The following is a 23,649-nucleotide window of genomic DNA, read 5'->3' as shown; positions in this document are numbered from 1 at the left end:
CCCGCCCCTTTCTTCTTCTTCCCTCTCTCTCTCTCTTTTCCCGCCTCCCCCTTTGCTACATTTCATTCCGAAATTCCACTCCGCCACCCCCCCCTCGCGCCGTTTCCACAATGCACCGCTCCGGCCCGTCTTAAAAGGGGCGCGGCGGAGAGGGCGCCTTAAAAGGGCGATCGGAGGGGGGGGAGCGGTGGGAAGACGAAATCGCGCGCCCGATTGGGGCTTTCTATTTCATTATTTATTTTTATTTTTGGATGCCGACTCTCAGGTGGGCCCCACCTGTAGTTTATACGGAGGAGGGCAATGTGGTGCCCGCCGCATGGATAGCGAGGAGGTTTGGGGTGGGGTGTGGCGTTTTACCGCAACCCTATATTTGCTCCATTGGTTAGAGCATGGTGCTGATGATGCCAGGGTTGCGGATTCGATCCACTTGCATATTTCTTCATTGCAGAGGGTTGGACTAGATGAGCCTTGGGGTCCCTTCCAATTCTTTGATTATATGATGATCTGGAGGGACACAGGTTTCCCCTTCACTGATGGAGAAGATCTGTGAACCTGCAGATCTGGGGATATAGTGCTGTACAGCTGGCAGGGGTCCCCCAAGGGCCATCCAGTCCAACCCCCTGCAATAATGCAGGAATCATAGCTAAAATAATCCCCAACAGATGGCGGTCACAGCCTTGGCCATCCAAACCTGGGTTTAAAAACCTCCCATGTTTTTAGGAGGCACAGGAGTCCAAGCTCAATAGCACCTCAGAGTGCTGAAATCTTTTTGCATACATTGTATTGTTACATACAACAGCCTTGTCAGGTAGAACAGTATTATTTGTCTACCATGTTGAAGATAGGGAAGGCTGAGGTGTGTGTACCAATTTAATAGACCTCTAACCAGTTTGCAAAGTATAATGACCAACTACAAGGCAGTCAATCATTTTATTACAGTCATAGAACCAGCAGCGACAAGACATTAAATTTAATAGAGCAAGCGCCTTGCTTAAAACAGCTTTATTATCAAGTGGGTAGGTCAGTTACACCCATACATATAGCCGCTATGACTACACAGTAAGCTTTCATGTTATGCTTCTAAACTATGTGTATCATTCTTATTATTTATTAGATTTGTCTACTGCCCTTCATCCAAAGAACACAGGGCAGTTCACAACAGGCAGGATCAGGGGCCCACGTATGAATGTGTGCGCTGCATCTGCATTGCCCAACCAGGTGCCCCTGAGATGGTTTGGACCACAACTCCCACCAGCCTCAGCCAGCCCCAGGCAAAACTGTTAAGTAAAAGCTACATTCTGGATGGACAGAAGCCATTGTGAGAGGGACAGAGAGTGGCAGGTTGCCCTCTTCTTGGTAGGTTTTTTGCCCACTTAGGGGCATCCTTAGATTTGTCACCATCATCGGAGGCACAGGGCTCCTCAGTGGCTGTTCATTGGCAGGGATGACTTGGCCATGGTGGTGCAGGCCCTGGCAACGTCTCGGCTGGACTACTGCAATGTATTCTACGTGGGGCTACCCTTGAAGGCGGTGAAGGTCCTGTGTGAGTGCCTGGAGGCGGTTGGAGGATGGGCGGCAGCTAACAGATTGAGGTGGAATCCTATCAAGACAGAAGTACTGTTTTGGGGACAGGGGTGGGTGGGTGGGTGTAGAGGACTCCCTGGTCCTGAATGGGGCAACTGTGCCCCAAAAGGACCAGGTGCGCAGCCTGGGAGTCATTTTGGACTCACAGCTGTCCATGCAGGCTCAGGTCGATTCTGCATCCAGGGCAGCTGTCTACCAGCTCCATCTGGTATGCAGGCTGAGACCCTCCCTCCCTGCCCACAAACTGTCTCGCCAGAGTGGTGCATGCTCTGGTTATCTCCCGCTTGGACTACTGCCCCGCAAACTGAATCCTAGAATCGTAACATTAGAATGGGTCCCAATGGTCATCTAGTCCAACCCCCCCCCGCAATGCAGGAATCGCAGCTAAAGAATCCCTGCCCGATGGCCATCCAACCTCGGCTTAAAAAGCTCCATTGAAGGAGAGAGCTTGTCAAATGAAACAATTCCCGAGGCTTCAACCACCCCAGAAGAGGAGATTTCTGATCCGCTCTCTGCTCATGGGAATGTGGGGAACTGGCTGTGGTTACTCTGTGTATACTCAGAGGCACCCCCTCTCTAGCTGGTCCCCAGTGACCTTATGACTGAATGCAGATTGATAGGGCACAGATGAAGCCCTGTGCAGAAAGACTCCGGCTGGTCTCCCTCCCCTGTTTGTCTTGTGGGAGGGAAGACACTGTCGGCCAAGGGAGTTGGCGTTTGGAGAGGGTTGGCTGCTTGGCTACAATTATCTTGGCTCTGCCCCTCTGTGTGCCAGCTGCAAAACCAACCACTTTCCCCACTCTGTATCTAGGGGTGTGTGAAATTTGGAGCCTGAATTGGTCTGGAATCCCATAATCCCCCTTGTTTTTTGCATGGTTGTAAAACACACACACACACACACACACACACACACACACACACACACACACACACACACACGAGGAAGCCTCTATCTCTGACCTCATAGCATGAGACATTTACCGGTATCTGGTTTGTGGTAATCCTTTATGCTGGACCCTGTTAGCAGCCTACATGTAAAGAATCTAGGATAACCCTTTTCAACAGTCAAGGCCTCCAACTAAGCAGACACCTGGGAGATTTCCTTTATTTAATTTGAATGCACAGTAGCAGGTATTTTTTTAGCCCACATGGATGTGGCCAAAAGATGGGGGGGAGGATGGCATCCCATCATTCTTAGGTCACAGTCATACTATACATTTAAAGAACGCTATGATGCCACTTTAAACAGTCATAGATTCTTGCCCCCCAAATTTCTGGGAACTGTAGCTTGTTAAGAGTGCCGAAAGTCCTCCGTAGACCCCTATTCCCCTCGCAGAGCTACAATTCCCAGAGTTTCCTGGGAAGAGGGATTGATCCTTAAAACCATTCTGTGAATTGTAGTTCTGTGAAGGGAATGGGGGGGTGTCTCCTAACACTTCTCAGCACCCTACACTTCCCAGAATAATTTTGGGGAAGCCATGGTTGATTAAAGTGGTCTCACAGGCGAGTCTCACCAAACTGCTTTATAAGTGTATTGATACGCATCAGTTACAATATCCAATGGGATAGGGCAGTGCTCCCCAACCTTTTTATCGCCGCGGACCAGTCGGCGTTTGATAATTTTACCGCGGCCCGCTGAGGGGGGGACATTGATTGTTTATATTTTATTTAGATTGTTTTGATTTAATAATTTTAATTTAATTGTATTTAAATGTTTCTTGGGCGACCCGGTACCAATTGATCCACGGACCGGTACCGGTCCGTGGCCCGGGGGTTGAAGACCACTGGGATAGGGCATCTCTTCCCTTTGTCGATAGCAGGGCAGCTGAGCGGCCAATAAGAGTTCCTTTTGCGTCCCATTGGCTGCCAGCTGTGTGGACCGGATTCCGTGGCAGCCAATCACTGCCCGCGTCCTCTGGGCACTTGGAGGAGGACCGCTTGGTGTGGCGCCAGTCTCACACGGTCCACGTTGCTCTCCTGCTGAGGCTCAGGGTGGGTGCTGAACAGCACCTTGGCAGGAACGAGGAAGTTGAGCTGGCTCAGGCTGAGCTGGAGGGGCCATGGCCCAAGGTTCAAGACCACCAGGATTGCAGAGCAGGATCCGGGGCGGAGAAAGGCGAAGACGTCCTCGGAGTGGCCAGCAAGGGGCAGAGGGATGTAATCGACGCCGTGTAGAGCGAAGGAGCTGGCACGCAGGGTCAGGAGAGAGCAGTGCAGGTTCTCCAGCAGAAGCCGGTCAGAGCTTCCTTCCTAATTGAGAGGACACAGAAAACAGCCTCAGACCATTGGCCTATCTAGCTCCCTACTGTCTACACTGACTGGCAGCAGCTATCCATCGTTTCAGGCAATGGTCCAGGCCTACCTGCAGTGGCTGAGGATCGAACACGGGGCTGTTTGCGTGTGAAGCGTATACACTGCAGCTGTGCGAGGGACTTTCCCTCAAAAACCACACACAACAAGATTCTAGTCCTCATCGCTTTGAATAGGGGGTCAGCGGTGCAATCATCCCACAAGTCCGTGTTGCTCAGTTTGGGCTGGAGCATTGGTTCCCAAAGGGGGGATCACCAAGGTGGGGTGCTAAGGGTCATGGGGGCGGCAGGAGGTATGGGCGTACTTAAGGGTTGTGTAGGTTGGGGCGGAGTCCAAGTGGTGAGTGCAAATCTCCAGAGTTTCAGAGAGGGCACACTCAAAGCCCTACAGGAAGATTGAGAGCCAGCATGGTGTAGTGGTTAGAGTGTCAGACTAGGACGAGGAGAGAGCGGGGTTCAAATCCCACCGCCCCTGTCAGCCATAAAGTTCACTGGGTGACACTGGGCCAGCCACTGCCTCTCAGCCTAGCATTCCTCACAGGGTTGTTGTTAAATGAGAAGGGGGACTGGTAACTTGACACTGCTGCCTCCAGCATTGGTTAGAAGAAGCAAAGTGACCTCGGTGGGGTGCAAGCCAGGGCAGTGTGGATGGAGGTCCTGGGCTGCCCAAACCCCCCTCTCAGCCTCGCTGATGTGGTCCAAAGGAAAGCAAAGCAAGCAGAAGTTTAGGATCATAGTTTCCTTCTCCTAAATGGGCTCCCTTCCTCATCAGCTCCTGACTTCCCTCTATAATAATAATAATAATAATAATAATAATAATAATAATAATAATAATAATAATAATAATTTATTTATACCCCGCCCATCCGGCTGGGTTTCCCCAGCCACTCTGGGCAGCTTCCAACAAAATAATAAAATACAATAAAACATCAGACATTAAAAACTTCCCTGAACAGGGCTGCCTTCAGATGTCTTCTAAAAGTCAGATAGTTGTTTATTTCCTTGACACCAGACGGGAGGGAGTTCCACAGGGCGGGCACCACCACCGAGAAGGCCCTCTGTCTGGTTCCCTGTAACATCACTTCTCGCAGGGAGGGAACTGCCAGAAGACCCTCAGAGCTGGATCTCAGTGTCCGAGCAGAACGATGGGGGTGGAGACACTCCTTCAGGTATACTGGGCCTTTGAGGCCATTTTGGGCTTTAAAGGTCAGCACCAACACTTTGATTTGTGCTCGGAAGCGTACTGGGAGCCAGTGTTTCAGGACCAGTGTTATGTGGTCTCGGTGGCCTCTCCCAATCACCAGTCTAGCTGCCACATTGTGGATTAATTGCAGTTTCCGGGTCATATTCATTTTTTTTTATATAACTATTTATTAAATTTTCCAATTAAACACATTTAAAACAATATACAAAACAAACAAACAAACATTCAAAATACATACATCACTCTTTTAACAATTCTCATTACTCATTACAAAATACTCCGCCGAGTTTGACTTCCCTCCCTCCCCTCAATAGGTTTTCTAATCCGCTCTTATCTCGCAGTTTCTTTATATCTAGTCTTTAAAGTCAATTCGTAGGATTTATTTCCGGGTCATATTCAAAGGTAGCCCCGCGTAGAGCACATTGCAGTAGTCCAAGCGGGAGATAACCACTCTGGTGAGACAGTCTGCGGGCAGGTAGGGTCTCAGCCTGCATATCAGACACAGCTGGTAGACAGCTGCCCTGGACACAGAATTGGCCTATACCTCCATGGACAGCTGTGAGTCCAGAATGACTCCCAGGTTGCGCACCTGGCCCATTCAGAACCAGGGAGTCCCCCACACACACCCGCCCACCCTTTACAGCTTGTGCAAAAACCACCTTCTTCTGTGTTGGACCCCCTCTTGGTTTCAGCTGCTCCATCTGCCGGAGCCTGTCTTCACAAGCAGGGGAAGTCCCTAACTCACTGAAGGTTTGAGACATGTAATAAATAAATTCCGGCAATTCAACCTGGCGGACGTGCTTTAGCACTGAGCTACAGCCCTTCGCCAAGTGTGAGACAATGGCCCGTGTCTTACCGTGGACTCATTCTGCAATGGAACAGGGGATCCTTCCCCGCCTTGCAACAGCGGAACTCCCGGGAGGGTGAGCTGGAGCACCCCCAACATCTCCCCCAAGCCAGACTTCAATGGGGGTCCCCATGGCACCTGCAAGAGAGAAAGAGAGAACAAAAAACCAAACCAAGGCCTTGACTCGTTTACATGTTTATTTATTTGCACAAGGGATTCTTTTTGGGTGCCTTCTCACCACAATAAATCCTTTCACAGAATTGTAGATTACAAGCAGCTTGTACAATATACAGTCATACTTCGGTTTAAGTATGCTTCGGTTTGAGTACTTTAAGTACTCCGCGGACCCGTTTGGAACGGATTAATCCACTTTCCATTACTTTCAATGGGAAAGTTCGCTTCACGTTAAGTACAGACTTCCAGAACCAATTGTGTACTTAAACCGAGGTACCACTGTACAACTTACAGCTTGGGAGAAGTTATGGAATTGGGATTTAAAAGTTGCAGCATATTAAACATTGAAAGAAAATTATAGGACAATGATGTGCCGTTGGTATTTAACTCCTAGTAAATTAGGAAAAATGTATAAAACAGAGTCAAATGTATGCTGGAAATGTAAGGAAAAAGAAGGCACCTTCTATCATATGTGGTGGAAATGTAAGGTAGTAAAAGAATTTTGGGAAATGATATATAATGAGTTAGAAAAAATGTTTAAAATAACCTTTTCTTAAAAATAAAACCCAGAAGCCTTCCTTTTTGGAATTGCAGGTGCTGAAATCCCAAGGGAGCAGAAGACTATTTATCCAAGTGACCACAGCTGCGCAGATGTTATTGGCCCAGAGATGTAAAGAAGATAAAGTCCCTACCAGGGAAGAATGGCAGATCAAGTTGATGGACTATGCTGAAATGGCTAAAATGACCGGAAGAATTTTAATAAGGAATGGGGGAAATTTATAACTTATCTTCAATACCATCGTAAAAATCATTAGTAAGATTGGAATATCACTTGTAGTTTAATGGTGAACATTGGATATGATAGAGAGATAAATGATTTGGATTATTATAACAGATGCCGGAGGAAATGATTAACAAGAGGGCCCACAAAGGGGAGGAGGGAAGTCCAAGAGATTCCTTGTAATCTTGTTTTTATGTTGTATGTTGGACATAGGAAAAATCTGAAAAACCAAATATTTTTTTAAAAAATAATAATTAAAAAAGCAGCTTGCACCAGAGAAGTTTCACGCAGCCCAAGCAAAGTCCCTCCTCACCATCCAGCCAGGCCAGGGCACCCTAGGGTGCCCCAAGGCCCCTTCCACCCGTTGCGCCAGTCCTTGGACAGTCAGGTTCCTCTTGGCTCCCAGCAGACGGCAGCTGAGGATGACGCTGTCAGGCACCCGGGAAGAAATGTTGCATCTTTCGCTCTCATCCCGGACAATCAGGACCCTGAAAGAGATGTACAGTATGTGAAATTAACCGGGTCGCTGTATTGCAGGGCGTGTGTGCTGAATTGCAAATTTCAAATGCTGCTTCGACTTAATACTTCTTTTTTTTTTTTGCAGTAAGGAACACGACAGGGGTTGCTTCCAGGTGACCTGTTTATGGTGCCTGCGTCGGAGGGGTTATACGATGTTATGTCAGGCAATAACACAACATTTCCCCGTGCATTTCGCCATGGCTTCCTCGTTGCGAAAAGCCTGCTTTTCTTTTTAAAGGGGGAAGTGGGTTTGTTGCGCAAGAGCACCAGATCGGCGGTAACCGTACAACCTGAATTGCTGGTATGCGTTTGAATCCCACCTGAGAGCAATAGGCAGCCTGTATGGATCTGCTGGAACATGCATGCATTGCAAAGTGCAGGACGACAATGTGATGTCCTGTGACCTCCCTAGATACCAATCCAAATGAATTCTAAAAAAAAGATGGACATCGTATAATCTCCCTGCATTCAGCAGTGCATTTGGGGGGTCAGTCTAGATGATGCCCTGAGTACCCTCCAGTCCTTGGAGTCCTGTGCCCAGTACTAGTTGGAATCTATTGGAGGAGGCTGCTGGGCGGGCCCACATGATGCAGTGTCCTCATCTGCATCACAAAATAATGAGCTAGGTTGCAACTACCATATGTGAGGGACCTTCCAGGCTCTTGGGTGGAAGCTGGAGACACAGAGACCTGCTAGCTCTGTGCCGGAAACCCAGCCAGATAATAATAATAATAATAATAATAATAATAATAATAATAATAATAATTTATACCCCGCCCATCTGGCCGGGTTCCCCCAGCCACTCTGGGCAGCTTCCAACAAAATATTAAGATACAGAAATCCATCATGGATGGGCGGGGTATAAATAATAAATCATTTATTATATTATTATTATCTAAAGCTGCAACTAATGGAGAAGCAATTAATGCAGACCCCCACCCCAAGTGTCCCTATTTTCCAGGGACAGTCCTGGATTTACAGAAGCCAATCTGGTTTCTGATTTGATTCTGGAATGTCCCACTTTTCCTTGGGACGTCCCTATTTTCACCGGAGAAATGTTGGAGTTAGCCGACCCCCGAGCCAAGGAGATAAGTATACAACCTTTAGAAGACATCCGAAGGCAGCCCTGTATGGGGAAGGTTTGATGTTTTTGCTATGTTTTTATATATGTTGGCAGCTGCCCAGAATGGTTGGGACAACCCAGTCAGATGGGCAGGGTATAAATAATAAAATTATTCTTATTATGGAATAGGGTGTCCCTATTTTCATCAGAGAAATGTTGGAGGGTATGCCTAATGTTGATGTATTATGCCCGGGTTGCATATATGCATAGCTGCCAAGTTATCCCTTTTTTACAGGGATTTTCCCTTATGCTGAATAGGCTTCCTCGCGAGAAAAGGGAAAACTTGGCAGCTATGTATTATATATTGTGTAAATATATCCTAAGGACACGACACTATCTGCTGATCTTCATTCCTATGAAACTGAACCCTGGCCAAGCACTGGAATGTCTTACCACTCAGAGATTGGGGTGATGCATAACAAAACCCAATAAAAGGGCAACCCCCACCCCCACCCCGAGCTTCAGATTCTCCAATGCCTTGGGACTGCCTGCATTCCCCAGTCCTGCCACCAGAGGTCCTCGCAGCCCCTGGACTAAGGAGGGTCTGGGGGCAAAAGGAAAACTGAAAAGATCAGAGAACCCCCATAGGCCACTAACCCCCCTCACTTACTTCTCCTGCCCCCGATCTGGCTTCGTCTGAGCGCCCAGCTCACTCCAGGCATCCAGCACCTGCAATTAAGACCCACATAAGACAGTATCACACACCCACATATTTGGGGCTCATCAATCCTGGGAAAAAATAACTCGGGCACCCGGCTGCAGTTCCAATGAACAACCCACCTTAGATTCCTCGGTGTACCTACAAATGTGCATTGCAAAGGGGGCATTTTAGAAGTTTTATTATTATTTTCTTTACCCAGCGCATAGGTAGTTGAACTACGGAACTCGTTGCTACAAGAGGCAGTGACGGCCACCAACTTGGATGGCTTTAAAAGAGGATAAAGACAAATTCATGGAGGAGTAGAGAGTTATGGATGGCTCCTAGCCAGGATGGCTCTGCTCTGTCTCTAAAGTTGGAGGCAGAAATGGTTATGAATCCCAGTTGCTGGAAACCCCTGGAGGGAAGAAGGCTGCTTCTGAGCTCAGATCCTGCTTGCGGGCTTCCCATAGAGCAGGCACACAAAAACTCGGCCCTCCAGCTGTTTTGGGACTACAACTCCCATCATCCTTAGCTAACAGGACCAGTGGTAGGGGATGATGGGAATAGTTTGGGGGTGCCTGCCATCGAGGCATCATGTTGGCTAGATGGGCCAGTGGCTTCTGTTCTTATGCTCACCCCAAATGCGACGAAGCTGGGGTGAGGGTTAAAGGGTGCCCAAGCTTCTTGTTAGGTTCTGGTATGTACAGAGCCTGGAGTTAAAAATGCTTCTATATTAAAACTCCGTTTGTAAATTGCCTCTCTTTTTCTTTTCTTGCTCTGTAAAGCAGATTTCCCATTAAAACTGGTTTTGGGGGTCCGTATCCTCTCAGCGCAACATAAACCCTGAAGTTGCCACTGCAAACAAATAGGAGGGACTTTGCAAGTATGAAAGGCACCAACCTTGCTTGTGTTACACAGCATCAGTTAAAGAATTATTTATTTATCCAGGCAGATCTTAAAACCTGGCTCTTCTTCTTCTTCTTCTTCTTCTTCTTCTTCTTCTTCTTCTTCTTCTTCTTCTTCTTCTTCTTCTTCTTCTTCTTCTTCTTCTTCTTCTTGTAGAAACACAGGTGCCTAGCAAGCTGTCTTACACAGAGTCAGACCGTTTGTCCATCTAGCTTGGTATTGTCTACACAGACTGGCAGCATCTCTGCAGGATTTTAGGCCAGGGTTGTTTAGCCCTACCTGCTGCCAGCGGGGTTTGAACTTGGCAGCTTCTGCACACAGCACAGGTGCCCTGTTGTTTAGCCACAAACTCCCCCAAGTGCTTTATTTAAGGTTTTTTTTTATAATGTGTCGGTCCTGGGATTCAATAAGAAAGGGTGGTACGGTATATGAATATTTCAAACAAGTAAATAAAATGCCACTGGGTGGCGCCGCTCTTACCGCCTCCAGACGCCAGGCGGGATCCTTGCTCACCAGGAATCCGTGGATCCCCAGCGCCTGCCAGAACTGGAACGCTCCCTGCAGGGTCAAAAGGAGGTGGGAGCTCAGGGATGGGGAGCTGAATTTGGCTGCAGAAATCCCAGGCTCTCTCAGCTGGGAATAAGACCCACTTTGAGACAGAGGGACTGACTTCTCAGTTAAGGTGTCGTGTGCCTGCTTGCGTTGCATGGAAGTGAACATGCCAGGACCCGTCACGGCTCAGCCCAAGAGCATGTCAACATATTGCGTCTTGTGAGCAAGGGCCGGATTCGAGAAGGGTATGGCCCCTGGTTCGGGCACAGGGTGTCTCTGTGCATGTACAGGATGAACCCAGGGCCAGATTTAGGTTTGATGAGGCCCTAAGCTCCTGAAGGTAATGGGGCCCTTTATATGTCCAGCTGTCCTTTGTCAACAACAAATTGTCTCTGTTTTTTCGTTAAAAGATATGCTATGTGGTAATTTACGGACCTCATAGGTATCTAAAGCCATTTGAACATTACAAAATATGTACAGTATTTTATCAAAGTAATTGTAGAACTGAAATACAATTAAGATAGTAAAATTCATGTTAAATTGCTGTTTTACGGGTTGTTTTTAAAAGTCAGGAATGGATTAATCCGTTTTGCATTACTTTCTATGGGAAAGCACACCTTGGTTTTGGAACGCTTTGGTTTTGGAACGGACTTCCAGAATGGATTAAGTCTGAGAACCAAGGTACCACTGTATATAGAAATGAGCAAACCAGTGATATTTTAGGGAGCAGGCTAGCAGGCGGGGCCCATGACTTACATCATAGGAGCCTACACAACACACAAACACGGTTGCTATTTGTAGGTGTTATTTCATTTGTTTTTTATTTTATATTTTGGAAATGTACATCCAGGTTGTTGTTTTCCTTTGCATTTTTTTGGGGCCCCCAAGAGAGTGGGGCCCTAAGCTAGAGCTTGTTTAGCTTCTACATAAATCCGGCACTGGACGAACCGCTACGTGAAACACCTCAAAAAGGACATCGTATAGTTGGAAAAGGTTCAGAAAAGGGCCACCAAAATGATTGAGGGGGGATAAGTTGCATCATTGGGGAGTTTTTAGCTTTGAGGGGGGGGGGAGCAAGCGTAGTTAATCTGTGGAACTCCCTGCCACAGGAGGCAATGATGGCCACCAACCTGCATGGCTTTAAAAGAGGATTGAGCAAAGTCATGGAGGAGGAGAGGGCTATGGATGGCTACTAGACAGGACGGCTATGCTCTGCTTTCACGGTCGGAGGCAGCAATGCTTCTGAATCCGAGTTGCTGGAAACCGCAAGGGAGGAGAGGGCTCTTGCAATCAGATCCTGCCTGCAGGTTTTCCATAATGAGGATCTGGTTGACCACTGTGAGAACAGGGTGCTGGACCAGATGGGTCACTAGCCTGATCCTGCAGGCTTGTTCTTAGCTTCTTACACACCGCCCCCCCCCCAGCCAACCTCTGCACATCTGGGATCAGAGAAAGGTTTCTGGGCCAAAGTCTGTGAATTCCAACCAGGCTTGAAGTTTATTTTAGAATTTCAGCAAACCGACATCACCAGTCTCCTGTCCTGGCAGCTGAATATGGGGCAAACATGGCCAGACTTTGAGGAGGAGGAGGAACAACATACCTTGAGGTGGTGGTTTGTCCGGTTGTCCAGCTCCTCTTCCCAGACTGGGAGTTCAAGCAAAATTCGGAGTCCTGGGTGGTTGGAGGAGAGGGGCATTGGAATGGGGAAAAAGGCAAAAAATAATAGAATCGTGGCCACCCAACCGCTGCTTACAAATCTCCAATGAAGGAGTAGGCTGATGTCGAACAGCTCTTACCCTAAGAAATGTTTCATTGGAATCTGCTTTCTTGTCATTTGAATCTGTTGGTTCAAGTCCTCTCCTCTGGAGGAGGAGGAATGAAGCTTGCTCCATCTTCCATGTGACATCCCTTCGTATATTCGAAGCTGGCTATAATATCTCCTCTCCGTCTTTTCTTCTCCTGCCTAAACACCCCCAACACCCTCAACTCTTCCTCTGAAGTTTCAAGATGTGGTCGCCCTCCTCTGCCCACCTTCCAGCTTGTCAACATCCTTCTTGAATTGTGGACACATGACCCCAAGTGCGGCCTGACCAAGGCAGAAGAGAGCAGGGCTATTATTTCCCTTGAGCTGGACGCTAGGACTTCTGATGATGCAGCCTGGAAGTTGCAGTCCAAGTGTGGGGCAAGATTGTACTTGAATAACTGCAACCTGCCATTTCCTGCCTTGAAACTGGCCCTGTTTGTGGGCACCGGAAGCTCAGCTGCTTTCTGTGGCATCACGGCCCCTTGGTCCACCAGAACAGTCTGCTCTGACTGGCAGCAGCCCTGCAGGGTCTCAGCCAGGACTCTCCTTCGGTGGAGGTTTTTAAGCAGAGGTCAGGTGGACACCTCCTCTAGCTGCGATTCCAGCATGGCAGGGGGTTGGACTGGATGACCCAAGGGGGTCCCCTTCTAACTATAGTTCAATAATAATAATAATAATAATAATAATAATAATAATAATAATAATATTTATACCCTGCCCATCTGGCTGGGTTTCCCCAGCCACTCTGGCCGGCTCCCAACTGAATATTAAAAAACACAATACAGCATTAAACATTAAAAACTTCCCTGAACAGGGCTGCCTTCAGATGTCTTCTAAAAGTCAGATAGTTGTTTATTTCCTTGACATCTGATGGGAGGGCTTTCCATAGGGTGGGCGCCACCACCGAGAAGGTCCTCTGCCTGGTTCCCTGTAACCCAGGGGTCAGCAAACTTTTTCAGCAGGGGGCCGGTCCGCTGTCCCTCAGGCCTTGTGGGGGGCTAGACTATATTTTTTTTGGGGGGGACGAATTCCTATGTCCCACAAATAACCCAGAGATGCATTTTAAATAAAAGGACACATTCTACTCATGTAAAAACACACTGATTCCTGAACCGTCCGCGAGGCATTGGGTCGGATCCAACCCCCGGGCTTTAGTTTGCCTACCCATGCTGTAACCTCACTTCTCACAGGGAGGGAACCACCAGAAGGCCCTCGGAGCTGGACCTCAGTGTCCGGGCTGAGCAATGAGGGTGGAGACGCTCCTTCAGGTATACTGGTCCGAGGCCGTTGAGAGGTTTAAAGGTCAGCAGCAACGCTATGAATCTAGGTCTTTACCTTTGCCACTGAACTGTAGCCCCCCCGCCATCATACCTTCCTTCTTCCCGACATCCACCAGGGCTTCCAGCTGTTCCTGAGACCCATGGGCAGGTAGGATCCTGCTCAGATTGGCAAGGTCGCTCTTGAGGATGGGGCCCAGCACCAAGGCCTGGACGGATAAGGCTAGGAGCCGGTCGAGCTGATGTCTCACACCTTGAGGAAGAAGATGGGGGGAGTGGCAGGGTCACTACCGCTGCTTAGACTCCACCCCACTAACACCCATCCTGCCCCAATTTTAATTGAGCATGATTAAGTGGGCACAGGATGTGGGTCCCTATATTGGTTATGAATTATGGGGAAAGTTGTGGAAAATAAATATGAATTTCACAGCATGTTGTGCAATAAAATAAAACATGATGAAAATGGGCCACAGATGGTATTTAACACCCACCAGATTGGTGAAAATGTCTTAAAAATAAGAAGGAAAAGGTCTATTTTGGAAGTGTAATGTGGTCCTATAAATAAGGAATATTGGGAAACCATATAGAATGAATTTATACTGGTCTGACGAACAGGGTAAGAGAAAACAAAGATAAGGAATATAAGGCGGAATGGACAACGTTTATTGAATATTTTAAGAACCAATATAGACAAAATATAGCAGGTCTCGAGTAAATCCAGCAGAGCTGAAATAGAGTATTTAATAGGTAACAAATTGGATGATTAAAAAGATGTGGATTACGCGGAGTAGCAGAAAAGCAAAGGAACCAGGAAAGGGGCGGAAGGGAAGTCATATGGTATATGTATACATGCTGCATTTGGTGCAAAGTTTTAAGTGGGACAGGGGGAGGGGAGGGGGTAAGGTATGCTCTCCGTTCCTTGTTTTTGAAAATGCAATTTTTAAAAATAAAAAACCACAACCCTCCTGACCCCTTACCTTCCAAGTCTCCTTGCCCATCGCCGTCGGAATCCGGGAAGGAGGCAGGTGGCAGGTGGTAGAAGGACGCTTTCTGCCACCAGACCAAGGGTGGCCGTGGCCGTGGCATTGTGACCATCAGGAGGACGGCCAGGGCGAGCAGGCAGGCGAACAGCGCCCCCAGGAGGCAGAGCAGGGCCTTGCGGACGCCCGGCCAGGGGGCAGACTCCGCTTGCTGCACCACCTCCTCCTGGGTCAGGTAGGTGGGGCTGGGCAGGGTGTGGCCCAGCAAGGGGATGCTCTCGCTGGGCACCTGGGAGGTGATGACCACGTCTTCTGCTTTACCCATCCTCTACTCCTTTGCTCACAGAGCTGCAGGGGGTCAAAGACAGAGTTGGAAAGAGGGGAGCATTTTGAAGTGGGGATAACACAAGTCGGCGCAGTATTTGGGGGGTGGGTGGGTTTGATTCAGACCAGGGTGGATTTGATTTACTGTATATTCCTGCATATAAGACTACTTTTTAACCCAGGAAAATCTTCTCAAAAGTCGGGGGTCGTCTTATACTCCGGGTCGTATTTCTTATACGGTGAGCATATCCCAAACTCTATATTTTAACTGGAAAAGTTGGGGGTCGTCTTATACGCCCAGTCGTTTTATACGCTGGATTATACGGGTAAATCCAATCGATTTCAATCACAATTTCAATCACTAGTCCATCATTTTTTTTACAGAAAGACTCATTCTTGCTGGTATCATCTTCATATTTACAACCATGAAGGTTTCGTTTTTGGAGTAATAAATTTTCAGAGTAGTTTTTACAGTTATATCAAAAATTGCTGATTTGGTTATACTATTAGAAATACAAAGACAGGTAATTATGAAATCATTGTTTATATTTGGACAACTTTTCTGCTGTACTTTATAGGAAGGAGAAAATAAATCATTTCCTTAATAACAATTTAAACAATTTATTCAACGAAAACCATAACATTTTAGCATACGTATCCATGTTTGTTAACTGATGTGGTTACACAATTTTTAAAAAACAAAAACTTAGACTGAGTTTTAGCACACATGAAAAACTTAAAACGAATTCTTATTTCCTGATTCTGATTCTTCTTCTTTGGCGATCCCTCGTAGCCGAGTAAGATTGTCTTCCATAAACACCATTTTAACAATGAGTCTGTAGGTGACTGTGGAGGCAAATTCTGGATCCACACGTCCTTCCACAGTGGGGACATTGGTTTCCGGGAGAGAGTTGATCACGGTGTGGATTTGCCAAGTGTGCCTTCCTCTTAGCACATTTCTCCCTTGTGTCCTGAGTTCGAGTGTCTTCAAAGCCCATGACACCTTTGGTCAGGCTGTTCTCCATTTGAAGCATTCGCAGGCCAGTGTTTCCCAGTTGTCAGTGTTTATACTACATTTTTTTAGATTTGCCTTACACCTCTTTTGTTGACCACCAGCATTACGCTTTCCATTCTTAAGTTCGGAGTAGAGTAGTTGCTTTGCAAGACGATCATCAGGCATCCGCACAATATGACCAGTCCAACGAAGTTGGTGTTGAAGAATAGGTTTGTAAACTATTCCTGAAGAATAGCCTTTGGACTATAATGTAACTTAAAGAGAAAACTATATTTAGAAAGATTATTCCTCCAAAAGCATTTTATTTTAAAAATCCAATTTAAATATAAAAAACTGATATTATTATTTTTTAATTATTTTTTAAAAAAACATTGCTTTTTATCCATCCTAATTCTGACAGAGATGAATCGTGGGATCATAGAATTCACCTGCCCACAAAGACCCAGCAGAATGACCCAATCAAAGCCCCAACTAAAGAAGAATGGCAACTTAAACTAATGGAATATGTGCAGCTTGCGGATCTAACTTACAAAATAAGAGAACAAGAAGAACATTTGTTTAAAGAAGATTGGAAAAATGTATACTGTATTGAATACGCGAGGGAAAATTGTGTACACTTGAAAACGTTGGCAGCACTAAGATAAATTCAACAGTGTAAATAAGTTTTGATGGAAGCAATAATAGAAAACTGAATGGTTTAGTTTATATAAAATATGCAGGGATTTATGCTGTGCAAAATGAACCATGGAAAGAGAAGAAGGGAAGTCATTGATATTGTAAAGGTAAAGGGGCCCCTGACCATCAGGTCCAGTCGTGTCCGACTCTGGGGTTGCGGCGCTCATCTCGCTCTATAGGCCGAGGGAGCCGGCGTTTGTCCGCAGACAGCTTCCGGGTCATGTGGCCAGCATGACAAAGCCGCTTCTGGCGAACCAGAGCAGCACACGGAAACGCCGTTTACCTTCCCGCCGAAGCGGTCCCTATTTATCTACTTGCACTTTGATGTGCTTTCGAACTGCTAGGTTGGCAGGAGCTGGGACCGAGCAACAGGAGCTCACCCCGTTGCAGGGATTCGAACCGCCGACCTTCTGATCGGCTAGCCCTAGACTCTGTGCATTAACCCACAGCGCCACCTGGGTCCCGCATTGATATTGTAAGGTTGTCTAAATGAATATTCTAAATTGTAAAAGAGAAAATTTAATTAGATATAGATACAGATATAGATATATGAATGGGGAACTGCCGCACCCGAACTCTGAAGGCTCCCCACATATCTCAATAATAATGCCATTCCTTGTGCCCCCGTGAAGGTGGGTGTTGCGAAAAGGCGTCTTGCAAAATGCTTGTTGAGAAGAACTTGTGAAGGACTATGTGGCAATCCTGCCCTGTCTCAGGGAAGAGGCGGAGGTAGCAGGAATTCAGCTGTTAATAATCTTCGGGAAAATCAAGGCGGCATTCCAAAGTCGCACACGCCTGTCTTTGCTCCATGTCTGCCTTTGTGAAGAAATCCACGAGAGGAGCCCGGCTCCAAGGCCTCCCTCACCCTTGTTCCAGTTATGATACCTCCAGCTATCTCTCGGCTCAGATCCGTTCCTTAGCATGATGCAGTTGATAAGGCGCAGCCGTGCTTCCTTCCAGGAAGGATCATAGAAGCACAGCAGGGACCCAAGGGTCATCTAGTCAAAACCCCTGCAATGCAGGAATCTCAACTAAAGCATCCATGACAGATGGCAATCCAACCTCTGCTTAGAAACCTCCAGTGAAAGCAAGTCCACCACCTCCCAAGGGAGTCTGTTCCACTGTCGCATTACCCAGGGCCGTCTTAAACATATGTGGTGCCGGGGTACAAAGATCCCTCCCGGTTGCCCAGAGTTGTCGACCTTTTTTAAGGGGGGGGACCCCAAAGTTTTTGAGCTATTTTAAGGAAAGGTTCCCCAGAGTTGTCAACCTTTTTTTAGGGAGCTGACACCACGCTTATCTCTGCTCAGGAAAAGAAAACTCACGGCGGGCTCTTCGCCGGACTCCAAGTCTCGGGCCCCGGACTCTCAGCCTGGCGCCCCTGAGAGCCCGGCGCCCAGGTGCCCCACACCCCTGGCACCTATCTTTAAGATGGCTCTGGAATTACCTTCAGGAGATCTGCCGTAACATTTAATCGGGATCTCCTTTCTTGAAATTAGAATCTCTCGGTTCAGGTCCTATGCTCTGGAGCAGCAGAAAATGAGCTTGTTCAGCCCTTCAGGAATTTGAATGACCCATGTGTCAGCCCTTCAGGAATTTGAATATCTCCTCTCAGTATCCTCTTTTCTGGGCTAAACATCCCAGCTCCTCAAACTGCTCTTCATAAGGCTTGGTTCCCAGGCCCCTGATCTTCTTGGCCACCCTCCTCTGCACACCTTCCACCTTGAAACAAAATACAAAAATTCCTTCCAGTAGCACCTCAGAGACCAACTAAGTTTGTCATTGGTATGAGCTTTCGTGTGCATGCACACTTCTTCAGATCATACCAGATCTGTAACTCCTGCTACCCTTCTGAGAAAAACCCCACCCTCCCACTATATATAAGGGTCTGGTGACTTCTGTTTCAGTGTATCTGAAGTATGCATGCACACGGAAGCTTATACCCAGAACAAACTTAGTTGGTCTCTAAGGTGCTACCGAACAATTTTTCAATTCCGCCCCCCCCCCCCGACTGCATCAGACCAACACAGCTACCTACCTGAATCTGCAATTAATGTGAGAACATTAGAAAACCCTGCCACATCAGCCCAGTGGCCCATCCAGTCCAGCATCCTGTTCTCGCAGTGGCCAAATACCCCAAAGAGCCTAGGAATCTGGATAGACTGCCTCTGGAGCTGGAGGCTCCATAAGGACCTATGAAGAGCTTGGCTGCTAGATCAGGCCAGTGGCCCAACTAGTTCAGCGTCCTGTTCTCACAATGGCCAACCAGATACCCATTATGGGAAACTCGGAGGCAGGACCTGAGCATACCAGTACTCTCCTCTCCTACGGTTTCCAGCAGCTGGTATTCAGAAGCGTTAGTAGCCACCAATAGTCCTCTCCTCCTCCATGAATTTGTCCAACCCTCTTTAATAAATAAATAAATAAATAATAATAATAATAATAATACATTATTTATACCCTGCCCATCTGGCTGGGTTTCCCCAGCCACTCTGGGTGGCTTTCAACAGAATATTAAAATACAATTGTTTAATGTTTAATTAAATGTCTATTAAACATTAAAGCCATCTAGGTTGATGGCCTTCGCTGCCTCCTGTGGCAGTGAGTTCCGCAGTTTTGTTGTGCATTCCATGAAGAAATCCTTCCTTTTCTCTGACCTGAATCTTCCAACTCCTATCCTGAACATTAATAAAGAGTCAGTTGATGATCCTGCCGCTTATTTGTAGGGTGTGCTTCGACAACTGCGTTATTGGACTATGTTCTGAGAGCAGTGGCCAGCATTGCAGAGCAGTTTCAGAATCAGCCCAGGCCATGGCTTCGTGCTGCTATGCAGAGAGACAACGCCTCTCCTTCCATATCTGTGTTACAAGAAAAGATCTGCCACCGGCCTGATACATTCCTCCGGGCTTTGCTGAGAGGGAGTCATGATAAACCTCTCCCCTCCCAGTCCTATGCACTTTTACACAGAAGTAAGAGCGCTTCCAGAAAGTCGCTGTTTGGGGGGCAGGATTCAGTCACATACCTGCGAATTCAGGTTGTACAATTCAAGACAGTTAAGCAACAGTCCTGCTCCAGCTAGGCACCCAACCCCAAAACTGGAGGGTTTGGGGTTTTTTTTTGCAATATGTGTGTACAATATGAAATCTAACATACTATAATCGATTACAATATGGCACCTAACATTCTGTTGGTATTTCTGAGCAAGATATTGTGCAGTGGGTTGTATAAGAATACTGTACAGCACGTCTTTCTGTTAAAAAAATGATTTAAATCAAGTCTTAGTAAGACTTGATTTAAATATTTTTTTTTTTACAGAAAGAATCATTCTTGCTGGTATAATCTTAATATTTACAACCAGATGAAGGTTTCATTTTTGGAATAATAAATTTTCAGAGTAGTTTTTACAGTTATATCAAAAGTTACTGATTTGGTTATACTATTAGAAATACATGGACAGATAATTATGAAATTATTGTGAGGTTTAATAAGTTAACTGTTTATATTTGGACAACTTTTCTGCTGTACTTGATTGGAAGGAGAAAAATAATCATTTCCTTAATAACAATTTAAACAATTTATTCAAGTAAAACAATAACATTATAGCATATGTAATCATGTTTGTTAACTGATGTAGTTAAACGATTATTATTATTTTTAAAACAAAACCTTAGACTGAGTTTTAGCACACATGAAAAACTTAAAACAAATCCTTATTTCCTGAGGAATAGCCTTAGGAATATAATGTAACTTAAGTAGAAAACTATTTTTAGAAAGATTTTTCCTCCAAAAGCATTTTATTTTAAAAATCGAATTTACTGGTAAATAAAAGAAATCCAATTTAAATTTTAAAAATCAGATTTTATTTTTTTTAGATTTTTAAAAAATCATTTATTTTTATCCACCCTGCTGTACGGTCAAGTGTGTTTTTGCTGAAAACAAAGTGCCTGAATTCTAACACATCCTAGTATGTACTTTTCTTGCAATCTGTTCCTCATTTTGGAGCTCTGCTGAGCAATGATGGCTGGTCTGAAAAATGCTTGTGTCACAATGGATACAGCAGGCTATTGATGAAATTTATTGCATCTATATCCCAAGTTTTTCTCCAAGGAACTAAAAGTGGCATTCCTGGTTCTCCCCCTCCTCATTTAACCCCCACAACAGCCCTGTGGAAGTAGGTGAGGCAGAGAGGCAGAGGGAGCTTCGTGGCTGATTGAGGATTTGAACCCAGGCCCTGGCTCTCTATGGAACAAGGTGTTTCATATACAGGGGGAATGTGGTCATTTCCAGTATTTGCATCCAGCAACGAAGGGGGCAAAATTAAAATCAGTTTGCATTAAGGGTGGACCTGTGCAATTCACCCTGTCTGGAAAAAAATCACTAACCAAGGCTAAACCACCCATCACAATTCACCCTTCTCTTAATTTTTCAACGTGGTTCTTCAGCCAAGTCTCATGTACAAAATTACATACTGTATACCAGGACCTGAATTGTGCATGGAAATGCATTTGTCCGTGCAAATAGCACACAGGAACGCATTGCATTAAGGGAAACTGCTTTGCAATAATTGTGTTTATTAGGCATACGATTGCATACGAAAATGTGTGTATCAGGAGAACTTTGCACGAAAATGCTGACGAATTGTCGGGAGGCCTTAAAATAAAATCCTTGAACCGATTTGGAAACATGCAGCGTGGAATTTAAGATTGGGAAAGGAGAAACCCAAATGGACAGATTTACACATCATCCCTCGCATCATTTTTCCCCAAGAAAAAAAGGGGGTGGTGCGAGAAAGAAGCCCCAAGAGACTGCCTGCAGTTCAGGATGAAGCCGCTAAACATGAGCTGGGGATTCGCTGGGTGGCCGGGGCACACTGCCCTCCACCCCACTGAACCCCCACTCTCTGTGCCTTCCCACAAGCTGCAAAGCGGGGGAATTATAAACGAGGCCTACCTTACAGGGTCGTTGTGACGGTTATACAGAGACAATCACATTTTGGGAAACGCTGGACGCTTTGCCAAATATTGCAATTAAATGGTCCTCCAGGCTCTTACCGTGTTGTGTTCTCTTCTTGCAAAGGAGGGCAAGGAAAGAGAGCGGGGAGGGGATGCTGAATGCCGGCCTGGACAAAAGAGAGTCTCTCTGTTCGTCCTCCTTCCTTCCCGGACTCTGGCGGGCTGGTAAGAAGGCAGTAGTGGGGGGAAGCCTCTCCCCATATCTCTTGCATCCAATGTCCTGGAAGGGTGGGGGCTGGCTGGGAGCTCCCAAGTCCTTGTGAGCTGTTAGGAGGGGGGTGGCAATATTTCGTCAGCTGAGCAAGCAGGAGGGAACGGCCTCACCTTGTTCCTTTCCAGCTCTTGACGCTCTTTTTTGGGTGGTCAGGTGGCCAGCAGGGAGCAGTCCTCTCTTTGATGACCCGCTTGGTCCAAAGATCAAAAGCCAGAAGAAGAGGAGGAGAGGGCTTGCCAGTTTGTAACATGTGGAAATAAGCCAAAAGACCGTGCTGGCTGCAATTTCTGGGAGAAGGTTTTTAATTAGGTGCCAGAATTCTGATTCTTTTGGGTCTAAATCGCCTCCAACTATCGGATGATATTCATTTAAGTCATGCTGCGAGCAGACGTATTGAAACCAGTCATTTGAGGAACGGTTGAGGGAGACACAGTAGCAAAATGAGCACCCGCTTTTAGCGGCAGTATATATTTGAATGTCAGATGCTGGGGGGGGGGGCAAGGAGGGCTGTTAATCTTTCATGTCCCGCTTGGTGGGTTTCACAGAGGCATCAAGGCTTTCTGACGCACATACCGTGTTTCCCCTTTTTTAAGACACCGTCTTACAACTTTTTTTTCTCAAAAAAACACAGGGTGTCTTATTTTCGGTGGGGGGGCCTTTTTTTAAATTACCTGATGATGATAAGATATAGTTTGCATTTCTGTACATTACATTTCTGTACATTAATTAATGATGATGATAAGCTATAGTTTGCATTTCTGTACATTACAAAAAGGGAAGAAAAAAGAAGAAGAAAAACTGGCTTAGGTGGTCCACCCGGCCCGGCAGGGCGCTCCAAGCGCTTGGCGCTGTGCCGGTTCTGGGCGGCGGGGAGGCAGGTCTCCTCGGCAGGGCCAGGCGGAGACCACTGGCTCGGGCGCTCTGCCCGGCCGACAGAGCGCTCCAAGCGCTCGGTCTTGCGGAGCACTCAATGCGCTCCACGCTGCAGCCGCCGGATCTGGGCGGTGGGGAGGCAGGTCTCCACGGCCGGGCCAGGCGGAGGCCGCTGGCTCAGGCGCTCCGCCCGGCCCGACAGAGCGCTCCAAGCGCTTGGTCCTGCGAGGCGCTCGACGCGCTCCATGCTGCAGCTGCCGGATCTGGGCGGTGGGGAGGGAGGTCTCCTCGGCCGGCCAGGCGGAGGCCGTTGGTTCAGGCGCTCCGCCCGGCCCGACAGAGCGCTCCAAGCGCTCGGTCTTGCGGAGTGCTCAATGCGCTCCACGCTGCAGCCGCCGGATCTGGGCGGTGGGGAGGCAGGTCTCCTCGGTCCGGCCAGGCGGAGGCCGCTGGCTCAGGCGCTCCGCCTGGCCCGACAGAGCACTCCAAGCGCTCGGTCCTGCGGAGCGCTCGACGCGCTCCATGCTGCAGCCACTGGTTCTGGGAGGCGGGGAGGCAGGTCTCCTCGGTCGGGCCAGGCGGGGGCAAGACCGCTGGCTCGGGTGCTCTGTGCGCTCGTCGCTGCAGCAGCAGCTGGCTCCAGGCACCGAGCCGGCAGGCCTCCTCCTGCTGCTGCTGCAGCCAGCGTTCTGAGTCCCACTGGCTGGTTGGGGCGCTCGGCGGTCTCTCTCCACATGGCATGGAGGTATGTCTTATTTTCGGGGTATGTCTTATGTTTAGCAAATGTTTAAAAATCCTGCCATGGCTTACTTTATGGCTACGCCTTAAAAAAGGGG

At 47.3% G+C, this 23,649-nt stretch overlaps 1 protein-coding gene and 1 long non-coding RNA gene across 3 annotated transcripts; one reads left to right on the top strand and one right to left on the bottom strand.

Moving 5' to 3' along the window:
• Nucleotides 1-11: 11 nt before the first annotated feature.
• LOC148685488 (uncharacterized) lies at nt 12-8,667 on the top strand. 2 transcript variants are annotated; one of them, XR_015950726.1, is made up of 2 exons: nt 12-1,356; nt 6,713-8,667. It is a non-coding gene; the product is annotated as an uncharacterized LOC148685488 (long non-coding RNA). The 2 variants fall into 2 exon arrangements; XR_015950725.1 differs by having other exon boundaries at nt 12-1,543.
• LOC132592249 (amino acid transporter heavy chain SLC3A2-like) lies at nt 2,672-21,944 on the bottom strand. Its single transcript, XM_060275247.2, has 9 exons — nt 21,766-21,944; nt 14,698-15,048; nt 13,815-13,973; nt 12,240-12,310; nt 10,568-10,645; nt 9,152-9,210; nt 7,213-7,387; nt 5,954-6,082; nt 2,672-3,834 (listed from the first exon to the last, which is right to left on the bottom strand). Exons 2-9 carry the CDS (start codon nt 15,023-15,025, stop codon nt 3,484-3,486), a joined length of 1,350 nt encoding a protein of 449 aa, XP_060131230.1. The 5' UTR covers nt 15,026-15,048; nt 21,766-21,944; the 3' UTR covers nt 2,672-3,483.
• Between the last annotated feature and the right edge of the window lie 1,705 nt (nt 21,945-23,649).

The sequence above is a fragment of the Zootoca vivipara genome, chromosome 6, assembly GCF_965207765.1.
Source record: "Zootoca vivipara chromosome 6, rZooViv2.hap1.1, whole genome shotgun sequence".
Classification (NCBI taxonomy): Eukaryota; Metazoa; Chordata; class Lepidosauria; order Squamata; family Lacertidae; genus Zootoca; species Zootoca vivipara.
The sequence above is the reverse complement of the archived record's forward strand: the minus strand, read 5'-3'. Positions and strand labels throughout refer to the sequence as shown.

Coding starts and splice junctions, on each gene's coding strand:
- LOC132592249 (XM_060275247.2), bottom strand. CDS start 15,025: ATGGGTAAAGCAGAAGACGTGGTCATCACCTCCCAGGTGCCCAGCGAG. Junction 12,311..13,814: donor GGATGTCGGGAAGAAGGAAG/GTATGATGGCGG, acceptor CCAACCACCCAG/GACTCCGAATTTTGCTTGAA. Junction 9,211..10,567: donor CCGCCTGGCGTCTGGAGGCG/GTAAGAGCGGCG, acceptor TCTTAATTGCAG/GTGCTGGATGCCTGGAGTGA.